The sequence below is a fragment of the Physeter macrocephalus genome, chromosome 2, assembly GCF_002837175.3.
Source record: "Physeter macrocephalus isolate SW-GA chromosome 2, ASM283717v5, whole genome shotgun sequence".
Taxonomy (NCBI): Eukaryota; Metazoa; Chordata; class Mammalia; order Artiodactyla; family Physeteridae; genus Physeter; species Physeter macrocephalus.
Window position 1 is genome coordinate 91,624,050 of NC_041215.1, and position 12,163 is coordinate 91,636,212.

The 12,163-nt window shown below is 34.9% G+C and overlaps 1 protein-coding gene across 1 annotated transcript in view; it reads left to right on the forward strand.

Moving 5' to 3' along the window:
• Positions 1–12,163, forward strand: part of FAM171B (family with sequence similarity 171 member B) — a 62,467-nt gene that overhangs the window by 31,544 nt on the left and 18,760 nt on the right. Inside the window, exons 2-4 of the mRNA XM_007113892.4 lie at positions 2,152–2,385; positions 7,696–7,788; positions 10,757–10,915. Of these exons, the coding sequence (XP_007113954.1) occupies positions 2,152–2,385; positions 7,696–7,788; positions 10,757–10,915 (486 nt within the window). The remainder of the gene's footprint in view (positions 1–2,151; positions 2,386–7,695; positions 7,789–10,756; positions 10,916–12,163) is intronic.

Here is a 12,163-nt window from a genome sequence, read left to right on the forward strand (position 1 = left end):
GGCAGGCGGACTCTCAACCGCTGCGCCACCAGGGAAGCCCTGGAACCTCATTTTAAGGTGTGACTCTAGAGGAGTCATTTTTACCCCCATTTCTTCCCATTTCCATGCTCTAAAGTGGGACTAGAGTAGCTTTTAAGGGTATAATCAGGCAACTGTAGTGCAATAAGAGCACAAGCTTTGAGGAGAGACTGGCGAGTTTGTGTCTGGTTTCCTCCATGGACGACTTACAAACCGTGCCAACCTGTAATTACCAATATATGAAATGAAGACAATCGTATCTATCTAATGGGAGTGTTTTGAAGAGAAAATGGAATGATGCACTTAAAAATTAACACAATGCCTGGTTCACTAACCGCCAACACATTTTAGTTCTTATTAGAGTAATTATTATCATGTATGAGGAAATATATGAAAAATAATGTTTGTGTCTGAATATATAAAGAATTGTGTTTGGATAACATTTAACCTCATTTTTAGATTCTTAAAAGGATCAGGACTATTTTATAACTTGCTGAATGGTACCTTTCCTCGGACTGGGCAGTTACAGTGGTTCTATTTGTATTTAAAATGTCTTTGTATGGTCAAAAGCAACTTAAAGTCTAGCTTATCTTAACAAAAAATAGATAAGGTGTGACAACAGTTTTGTAGCAATATTGCAACTCAATCATTGTTGACTAGGATTTTTTACCGATGTGATGTTCTTGCTAAAAATTCTTTTAAAAAAATGGGTTTGTTCCTTATGAGGTGTTTCTTATTGATGTACTCATGTTTATGAAGTGGTCTCCAGTTGTGAAGTAATAATTTTTGTTATAAATAACGATACTAACATTAGATTTGATAACCAAACATTGTACTGAGCACATTATTTGCATTATTTTATTTTATTAGCTCAAAATAGTTGCTATCTCCTGATTTTACAGGTGAGCAAATGGACCGAGAGGTGAGCAACTCACCCAAAGTCACATGTCTAGGGAATGGCAGAGATGGACCTTGACTGGCTGCAGAGCCCATTTATGATAGAAGATAAGGCATCTTAGCAAAGGTGTTATGATACAGGCTTTGCAAAGGCATTTCCATGATGGTAAAAGTTCTTTTGTAGCCAGACATTATCATTGGTAAATGCATGAACACATTATCAAGGTCTATAAGGCTGGAGTTTTAAGTAGTAGAAGCTTTAATTCTTATTTTCTTGACTTTATTATTTTCACCTGTTGTGTCTATATATTTAATGGATAATGTTTTTTTATATTTTAGAAAAAGGTTTTTTTTTTTTTAACTTAAGTATAGTTGATCTACAATATTAGTTTCAGGTATACAGCATAGTGATTCAGTATTTTTGCAGATTATGTTCCATTATAGGCTATTACAAAGTAATGGCTATAATTCCTTATGCTATACAATACCTTCTTGTTGCTTATCTATTTTATAGATAGTAGTTTGTATCTGTTAATCCTATACCCCTTATTTGTCCCTACCCCTTCCCTCTCCCTTTTGATTACCTTAAGTTTGTTTTCTATGTCTGTGAATGTTTGTTTTGCATATACATTCGTGTTATTTTTTAGATTCCACATATAAGTGACATCATAGTATTTATCTTTCTGACTTATTTCACTAAGCATAATATTCTTTAGGTCTATCTGAGATTTTGTTTTGATATTTTGTAATTTGGAAGTAAAACACATCCCCTGCTTTCCAGACAACAGAACAAAATAAAGGAGCTAGCCATGCACTAATGGGTTTGGTGAGATGGCATTTTATTCTAAGACATTTGACTGTATTTTAAATTAGTATTAAATCTATATAACTTGATAATATTAGAAATTAGTAACATAAAGTAAAAATTATTCTCCTAAAGCCAGAAACTCTTTCCATTATTCACTGTTCTCCCTTCTTCTCCTTCTAAATGGCAGAGAAAAAGGAGTGATAATACTGCACCGTATTAATAATAAATTCAAATTTATTCAGTTTTAGGAAGAATAATGAATTTGTTGGAATGTTTAACACCTCTTTCTATCCATCCATGTGTATGTATTTCCTAAATTTTTCAACAGTTTTGTACTGTTGGTTCAGGTGTCTTAAATGACATTTTTAAGTATAGTGACATATGCTTTCTAGGATATAACGTGCTGCGATTTTCTTTTTCTCTTCCAGTGTCTGTATTTATGCTGAAAGTCCAGGTGAATGACATCATCAGTCGTCAGTACCTGAGTCAAGCAGTTGTAGAAGTGTTTGTAAACTACACAAAGACAAATTCCACAGTAACTAGAAACAATGGAGCAGTGTTGATAAGAGTACCCTACAAGTTAGGACTCAGCCTAACCATTATTGCTTACAAAGATGGCTATGTGTTGACACCTCTGCCTTGGAAGACTGGAAGAATGCCAAGTAAGCAGTTAAACAATGTTTTGCCTTCACTAAATGTAAATGATTTTTTTTCTCTTGTTCTGATAAACCGAAAATGTGACTATGTGAAGCCAATATAAGGAGGTTAGAAAGGCGTGCCAGTTTGAAGAAAACATGAAGGTCTTTTTCCTTCTATAGAAGCTTGAAGGAATCCCGAGCTACAGCTCTGCTCTGGTACAAAGGTTGTCTGCAGGTGGTGGAGAGAGGTGCGGCATGCCCAAAGAATTAGTTAGAAGCAGGATAGGCCAAATTAAAGTAAAGGGCCAGATAATTAAAGGACAGTCTCAAAAGATAAGATGAACAGTTTAGATTTACGTGACGAATAATAAAGCAGTTCTCGTAGATTCTTGAGCACATGAAAGTAAGTTGTTTAGAAACTGAATTTACAGTGTATAAAGAACAGGGCAACAGCAGGGCTAAAATGGATTCAGGGAGCCTGGCTATGAAGCTGTGGTTGTGCTGGTGGACAGTAGCCTGATGTAAGAAAGGAAATGGAAAGGAGAGGTGAGAGTACAAGAGGCATACTGGAGAAAGAATTGTTAATTATTGTGGCAATCAATCATTTCACAATATAAACATATCAAATCATCACATTGTACACCTTAAACTTACATGATGTTAGATGTCAATTATATCTCAATAAAGCTGGAAAAAAAATGGTAGGAGTTATTATAACTAATTGAATACTGGGAAAATTGGCCATACAAAGTACCAGAATATAAGTCTGATTGACTGGAAGGATGATACATTAGGTAATCAATCTTTCTAAAAATTTTATTTTTTATTGTGGTGGTTCTTGTTACGTTTTAGATATTTTATTTAGTTTCATATTGGAAACATTTGAATTCTTGGACTATTTAAATTTAGAATGAGAAAGAAAATGAAAAATGAATTAGATAATTTAATAAGACTCATGTGAATAAAATTGTAATAAAGTGACTGGAAAATCCAGATAGGGATGTATTTGAGGTGAATTCATGGTCTCAAATGCTTTAAATTTTTTTAAAGACAGAAATTAAGTACAACTATTCATTCAACAAAAGTGAGAAAAATAATGAAAGAAGAAACCAACTAAAATGGGAAAAAGGAAATGAAAAGATTGAAGTAGATTGGCATATATTAGAAAAATATAAAGAAATAATTGACAAAGGGTTAGTTCTTTGAAGTAAATTATACACACATCTAGCTAATTTAAACAAAAATGAAGGAAATAAAAGATAAAACTACATAAAAGCTTTAAAAATCATAAAAATTATCAAAAAATTTGGCAATAATCTTAAAAATCCAATAAAACAATTTTGTGATAATATAAATGGTATATTGATTTTAGATGAGGTAGATTAATAACCATGGGTAAAATGTTCTGGGTAAAAATAACTTCAAAGGCTATAAGGAAAAGTGCCCCAGATCATTTTACCAAATCAGTACAGCCTTGATTCTGAGACCTAACAAAGGTAATACAAAATTAAATGCCCCCATGTGTGCATACTCTCTCTCATATGCACACACCTCTCTACTGACCAGTCATACTTATAACTCTAAATGCAAAATTCCTAAACAATACAGAAAAGAATTTCACCATTATTTAAATATAGGATACTGTCAAGACCAAGTAGGATTTTTCTTCTTTTCAGGACTATAAGGATGTCAAACTTCATTAATTTTATGTATCATATTAGTAGAACAAATTAGAACTAATATGTGATAATATCAACAATTGCCTGAAATGTTGCCTGAAGTGCATTTCATAAGTTCACTATTCATGCCTAACCAAGAACATACTCTTTAAAAACTAGGACCACAAAGATATCCTTAGGTATCTCAAAATCATACTTAACTGTAAAATATTAGAGGTGATCCTACTAAAATAAGAAACTAAACACAGATGTCTATATTATTTTACATTGTAGTAGAAGTTATTATCAGAGCAAAAAGATATTAACAGATAAAAAAAGGAGATAGCTATTAGGAAGGAAGAATCAAAACCATTTTTTCTGGTTATGATCATATCCCTGGAAAACTACAAATTAGTATTGCTACAAATCAATACATGTTCTTATATACCAGAAGTAATAACCAATTAGGAAAAATAATGAAAAGAAGTCCCTCTCAGAACAACAAGAACAAACAAAATATGCAGGGAAACCTACAAAAAAAAAAAAAAAGTGAAGGGCTTCCCTGGTGGCGCAGTGGTTGAGAGTCCGCCTGCTAATGCAGGGGACACGGGTTCGTGCCCCGGTCCAGGAAGCTCCCACATGCGGCGGAGCGGCTGGGCCCGTGAGCCATGGCCGCTGAGCCTGTGCGTCCGGAGCCTGTGCTCCGCAACGGGAGAGGCCACAACAGTGAGAGGCCTACGTAACGCAACAACAACAACAAAAAAAAAGTGAAGTAACTGTGGGGAGGGAAAATAAAACTACCAAATGTTACTTTTAGACCTAAAAAATAAACAAACCAAATCAACTAAAACACCAGAAACTGGAAAAATATTTTTTCTTAGCTTGAATATTGTAAAGATTTGAATTCTTCCCAGATTAATTTATAGATTTAATGCATTAACAAAACACTTGGCAAAATAACCCTTAAAGAACAGATGTGTCAAAATACCTGAAATCTTCTAAGACGATTTACTAGAGGCAATTTGCCATTCCAGATAACTAAAATATATAGCTACAGAATTAAGTGATATTGTACTCTGATTTGTAATGTGGTACAAATCAGATACTAGTAGGCATAAAAAATATAATCTATGATAGGAATCATAAATCATTGAGGAAAAATCTGAATATTCAATAAGTAATATTGGGATACTTTGGTTAACTATTTGGAGTAAATTAATTTGAATCCATATTCCAAAATATATTGCTCAAAAAGTTAAAATATAGAAAATTAAATTATATTAAATTTAATAAACTATCCTTTTTTTTAGGATGGTCTTTTTAAACTGAAAAGCAATGAAAGATGTCATAAAAGGTAGATTTCCCCATAGTTTTAAAAAGTAGTAAAAAATATATGAAATAATAAGGAATGATGTCCTTAATGTGTTAAGAATTCATACACATCAGTAAAAAAAACCAAGGCCCTGCCTAAATAAGGTAAATGGATAAAATCATGACTTAGTTTTCAAAACAGGAAATACAAATGATTAGTAAATATGATAAAATATTTTACCTTCCTAATAATCTAAGTATGCCCCCAAAATACACATTTCTTAGATTTTTTCACTTTAGAAACATTTTTAAAAAGTGAACATACTCGGGTGCTTCCCTGGTGGCGCAGTGGTTGCGCGTCCGCCTGCCGATGCAGGGGAACAGGGTTCGCGCCCCGGTCTGGGAGGATCCCACATGCCGCTGAGTGGCTGGGCCCGTGAGCCATGGCCGCTGAGCCTGCGCGTCCGGAGCCTGTGCCCCACAAAGGGAGAGGCCACAACAGTGAGAGGCCCGCGTACCGCAAAAAAAAAAAAAAAAAAAAGAAAAAAAAGTGAACATACTCAATATTGACAAGCTGGGCAAGATGGCCATCCTCAAACACTGCTGGTGGGAGAAGTCGGCAGTGTTATCTGGATAACAACTTAGAAATGTGTGTGTCAGTGCCTTCGAAATCTTCATCATCATTGACTGCTGGGAATCCATCCTAAAAACAAACATACAAATAAAGTGGACAGATATCTGTGCACAAGGATGTTGAGTCAAATATTATTTTGTAATAGTGAAAATGGAAACAATCTAAAAGTACAGTATTGTACAGTGTAGTGGTTAAGTAAATCTTGATACTTTAAGATACGTGACCTTGAAAATGTTATGAAAGTTTCTGTTGAGGGACAGAAATGCTTACAATATTATTTTAAGTGAAAAGGCAGGGTGAAAATATTCTGTATACAATATCATACTCCCTCTTTTTAAAAAAAAAATCACAGGAAAAATCCAGGAAGAGCTATACTGAAATACTAATAGTGGTTGTCTCTGTGGTGGTATTGTGATGACCATCATTTTCTTCTTTCCTTTTCTGTATTTCTCAACTTTCCCAGAGTGGATATATATCCCGTCTATAATCAGAAACATTTTTTAAAGTCAAAGGAAATCTGAGTCCAAGTTTAAGTGACTTTCTGAAAGATTCTCCTCAGGTTTAATAGAAAAAGCTGTCAGGGTAGCCCTTTTTAACCTACCTGGGACTAAGAAAGTATCCAAATCATCTCGGGGTCCAAGCTACTACCATAACCACCTCCTCTCCAATCTAATAAGTCTAGCAATCCATCTAAATGTTAGTGTATTCTGAATTAAAATTACTTTCATTTGGTAGTCCTCTTTTCCTACTTAAGAAAAAAGTTTATTATTTTACATCCACCCATACATTACTGTATACTTTTAATATTTTATCCTCTCTTTTCCGTATTTCCTTTACAGCTCTTTGAAATATCTCCACATTTTAAAAGTATTTTCATGCAAGTGTGTTTTATCCTTTCTTAAGTGATTTAGGGATATTGTATTATTTTTCTGTTGATATTTACTTGCATTGCATGGAGGAGAGAGATCACTGAGAACTTGTACTTTAGGTGATGCCTCAGAACTTATTTTTCTTTTGCAGGATTGGTCAGGTTGTTTGATTTGGTCTTGCTTATAAAACGATGGTCTTTTTTCCCTGCCTCTTGTTCCTGATCTTGAAAGAATTTAGTTATCTTTCAGGGGATCTGCACTTACTCATTCCCACCAGGCATTTCAGGTGCCTACTCTTGTAGGCGGGTCCAGCCCCATCCTCCCTACTACTACAGGTTGCCTCTGGATCATTTTATGTGTTAAACTGTTTCTTCCTTTGGCAAAGCACAGTCTGTTTGGCAAACCACACTGTGAAGAAGAGCACTGCACCTTTGTATGGGAAATTAAAGAAGAGTGGAGGTACTCCCCATCTGAGAGAACCTTGAATCATGGGGCCAGGAAAAAACGGTTTAAAAATTATTCAATATAAGAAGGAAATAATTAACGATTATATAGAGAAAATAGCAGAGGGTTGTTTAAGCATTTAACTCGACCAAATATATCTGGGGTTAGTTAGAGAACATCATTAGTCACCTTGGTACAAACTACTGTATACAATTTTTAAAAATTAGTAAAATAGTGATGCCGAATCGTCTGACTTTATTATGTTCCTTTTTTTCCTCTATCATATTATACATGCATTCTTCCTTTGTTTTGAATTTCTTTTTCCCCACAGTTTTAGGACCTGCTGGAGCAGAACTATATTTGTCCCAGTTTTCCCCCCATGTCTAATAAAATATCCTAATTATGCTATATTTCACAGTATATTCATCAGTTACACTTTCACTGTTCCCACAAAGCCAAGCAAATATATGGCTATTTGAAGACACTGTTTTAATTACTGGAAAATTAGCTGGTAAGTACACCACTTCTTACTTAGCTAGTAAGTAAAGAGACTATATTGTGACTATATTGTATAACTGTACTTCTTCACCAGTGGATCAGTGTTGATTATAAGGTGGGAAAAATCTAAATTGATCAGGGATGATTAGTACTGACTATAAGTTGATCTGAACTGATTCTTATTTCACTAACAAACTATAGCATTTGTGTGTGTGTGTGTGTGTGTGTGTGTGTGTAGTGGGAATCATTCTGTCTTTTACCATTTTAGCCACCCCCAATAGAACATCTGACTTGCAGAAATACTGGAAAGAGTCCCTGAACTGCTTTCCAAATCACGTCTCTCACGGAGCTTTAGTGGTTGGTGAAATTGGGAAAAGGACTCAGACCTTTGGGGCTTTCTAGTTTGCAGGTCACCTTCATTCCTGCCTCTGACATTAATCTTGCTGCCTGTGTGGGAAGGGTCTGAGGCTGGGGAGTTAAGTATCTGCTTGGCAGACATGATTTGCCTCACATATCCCAAGGGCAAGAATACAGGAAGCGTGATTTGGGGTCTGATTCAAGCTGTGTCCTCCAGCTCTGCTTTACCAACCACGAAGATGATGGTTTTATCCTTACCTCACCTCCTCACCCCCTTAACTAGTCCCAGCATTTTGTGACTCCTACTGCATATTATGTAAAACCTCTATAAATGACAATAATTGGCTTTTTTGTTTCTTTTGGGAAATCAGTGTTGAGAACTAAAGCATAATAAGAATGACTGGTAAAGGCAGAAAACCTCAAAGTCCAATACAAGAGTCATGGTAAAAAGAACTGTTTTTGAAGTTCTCTTCATCTTCAGAAGCTTATCTTATTTAGTCCTAATGTATTAAAAAAGAAAGCCTAACACTATCATTTGGAAAAAAATAATTAGGGCTTGATTAATCTTAGAGTAATTTACTGAGCAAGGCAGTAGAATCTCTTACTCTTGCACTGAGTTTGCCGGTGCATGGCAGGATGGGTGGATGCAGCGCTGCGTATGAAGGGTGGAAAGTAAATAGGAACTACATGTTTGCAGAGAGGCCACATTTTATGCTGCTGGGGCCTTAGTGAAATCAGGTTCTCCACAGTCCTGCTTCGTTTGTTTGTTTTGGTTTTATCTTGACACATCCTACTCCTTACTGGATTCTTCAAACCCCGTTACAAATTGTAATTTCTGCTGGGTTATATGAAAAGAATCAGCGTGAGCATGTTCACGTACCACTCCTTTGCCACTGTACCAAGCAGCGGTGAGCTCTCGTCTGTCTGGGTGGCACTGCCCATGCCACGTGCCCATCTCTGTGAGCACACTGTGAGCCCTCTGGAATTCCTTTTACTGCCTCATTTCCCTAAGAGTTGACCTGTTGGTGAGGCCAACCGAGAAAGGATGGATGTTTCTGATGATGTTAAATCTTTCCTTAGAAAGTACACATCCTCACTTCTTAACTTCCAAAAAACGTTTATATTTTTCCTTCTAAGATTTTATCAGGAAGTGGTTCATTTTGTATAGTGAAAAATGTGTTAGGCCTGTGTGTAAATCTATTTGTAGTTAAAGGAGCAGGAAAAATTGGAAACTTCAGGAATGTGTAAAACCTTAGAGAAGTTCAGTTAGACATTTCCTTTAGTGTACATGTTTTCAGTTGTAAAGAAGTTTGGATTTTCATCATAATTAAGCCACACATTTTAAAAGAGTAAGTAAGTTGTAGATAGTACCTGTAAGGGATCAAAAGGTATTGCATTGTGCCCTCAAAGCAATTTAACAAGGATAATATAGATGTGTTGTTTTTCTTTATATCCCTTAACTGTTTATTTTCCAGGTACCATTTTTCTAGCTTCATACATAAATGATAAATAAAACAATGTAAGATAATTCTCAGTCAGTGTATCGTTTATTTTTTATTGTCATGTAACTTTTTAAAAACGGATACTTTTTTCATCCTAAGAATTTAACTGATTGTTTCTGATAATTTTTAGTTTTAATGATATGAATTGACCCTTGAATTGTTAAAGATCTGCTGATTACAGAAAAAAATCAATATTGTCCCTGGGTTCTCCATAAATTAGAGGATAGTCAATTCAAAGTTATTTACGTGAAATAATATTTATAAATTGAATGGCTGGCATTTGAAAAACTTTTAATGCATGTTTAATTGCCTGATGCAGAAACCTACCTACTTAAGTATATGGCTTATCATCAAAGATACTGTCTGTTGCAAGTTGCTGAAAACCCAACCCAAAACTAGCTTAAGCCCAAAGGAAGCACTTATTTATTGCCCAAATGATTGATAAGTGTAGGAATGGGACCAACTTTAGACATGGCTTGATCAGGGAGCTTCAATTGAAATAATTGAGAACTAGTTTTACTCTTTCCATTTCTCAACTCTCCAGTCCTTAAATACTGTCTCATTTTCAAACGAGCTCTCATTTTTGGTCACAAGATGGCTTTTGCAACTCCCAGACATATATCTGCTCACATAAAATCTAGTGGGGAATAGCAGGTCTTTTCCCCTAGAAGTCCAAGCAAAACTCACATTGCATCTCATTAACTGTGGTTTTCACGAGTCCCATAGTTCAACAAATCACTGTGGCCGACAGGATAATGAGATGCTTTTGATTGGTTTCAGCCCATTCTGGCATGCACCATTACCTCTACTCTTGTTACAGAAATGAAACCCCAAGTGAACCACATGGGTCAATGTGTGGTTCCCTGGAGTGAAACTCAAAGGGTGAAGAAATTCTGGCCAGGCGAATCAAGCACTCTCTAGGCTAAAGGTGCCTTGTATGATCTAAAGAAAGGGGCATTTCTTATTTATTCAGATCTGAATATAAAATAACAGTTATAATTAGGAGATGTCAGTAATGTTTTAGAAATAACTGGTTCACTAGAGTAAAATGTCCTGACCAATAGTGCTGTGCTTAATATGCATTTGCTTTGTCTATTTGCTAATGAGGTTTCCTTTTTCCAGATGCCAAATCTCAACCAAGTGTTCAGTTTTCAAAAGCCTTAATTAGACTACCCAACAGCCATCACATTAGCAACGTTACAGGCTACCTTACAGTCCTACAACAGTTTTTGAAAGTGGATAATTTTCTGTATACGACTGGAATTACTCTCAATCAGTCAGGTATTTTCTAATTTTTTATAATCTATTTATAAAAACAGTACATAAATCTCATCAAGTACTATTTATTTAGATGTTTGAAATTCATTTCAGCTTTGGAGGAGACATGTCACTTTTGAAACATAAATATAGTTATTAAAGTGTTTATAGGCAGTCCCTTTGTTCCAATGAAAGAAAGATTATACCAGTCTTCTGCATACATTATTTCAAATTAATGGAGAGTGTAATTTACAGGACATTTTTATCCAAAGGAGGTAAACAATGTATAGAAAATAGTAATGATTATCGTATAATTTTGCAAATTAAAAAATACATTTGAAAGTGGAAATTTGATTAAGAAGTTTACACGTATATTATAATTTGACCTATTCATTCTTATCAAATTGATCAGAAGTGTCAATAATTGTTAGATATAAAAACGTTTATAGGTTAGAGTAAGCAACTGGAAATTTTTCTTTTCAAATATATTTGATATCCTCTGAGTAAAATGGTAATATTGAAAAGTATTTTTTATATTCAGCAGCACTAGTATTCTTTATATATAAAAAATTTTATATATTTTTTATATTCACAGTTTTTATATATTAAAAAAAGTATTTTTTATATTCAGCACACTTACATAAGGCTGTCATGACCTACATTACAAAGATGATGGAATCTTACACTTTATTTAACAATTAACTTATGAATGACACCTATAAAAACTGTATCTTCCCGCTGTACATCCACACTTGTTCTACCATTTCAACCAGTTGTTGCAATTAACAAACTCCACTGTTTTTATTTTTATTTTTTTATTATTTTTTCACTTTGAGTTGCAGTGTGTTTTGCTAAAACTTTAAAAACTTTACAAGGTTTGTATTTTTTTTAACATCTTTATTGGAGTATAATACCTTCACAATGGTTTGCTAGTTTCTGCTACACAACAAAGTGAATCAGCTATATACGTATACATATATCCCAATATCCCCTCCCTCTTACGTCTCCCTCGCACCCTCCCTATCCCACCCCCCCATCCCACCCCTCTAGGTGGACACAAAGCACTGAGCTGATCTCCCTGTGCTATGCGGCTGCTTCCCACTAGCTATCTATTTTACCTTTGGTAGTGTATATATGTCCATGCCACTCTCTCACTTTGCCCTTCCCCCTCCCCATGTCCTCAGTCCATTCTCTACGTCTGTGTCTTTATTCCTGTCCTGCCTCTAGGTTCTTCAGAACCCTTTTTTTTTTTTTTTAGATTCCATATATATG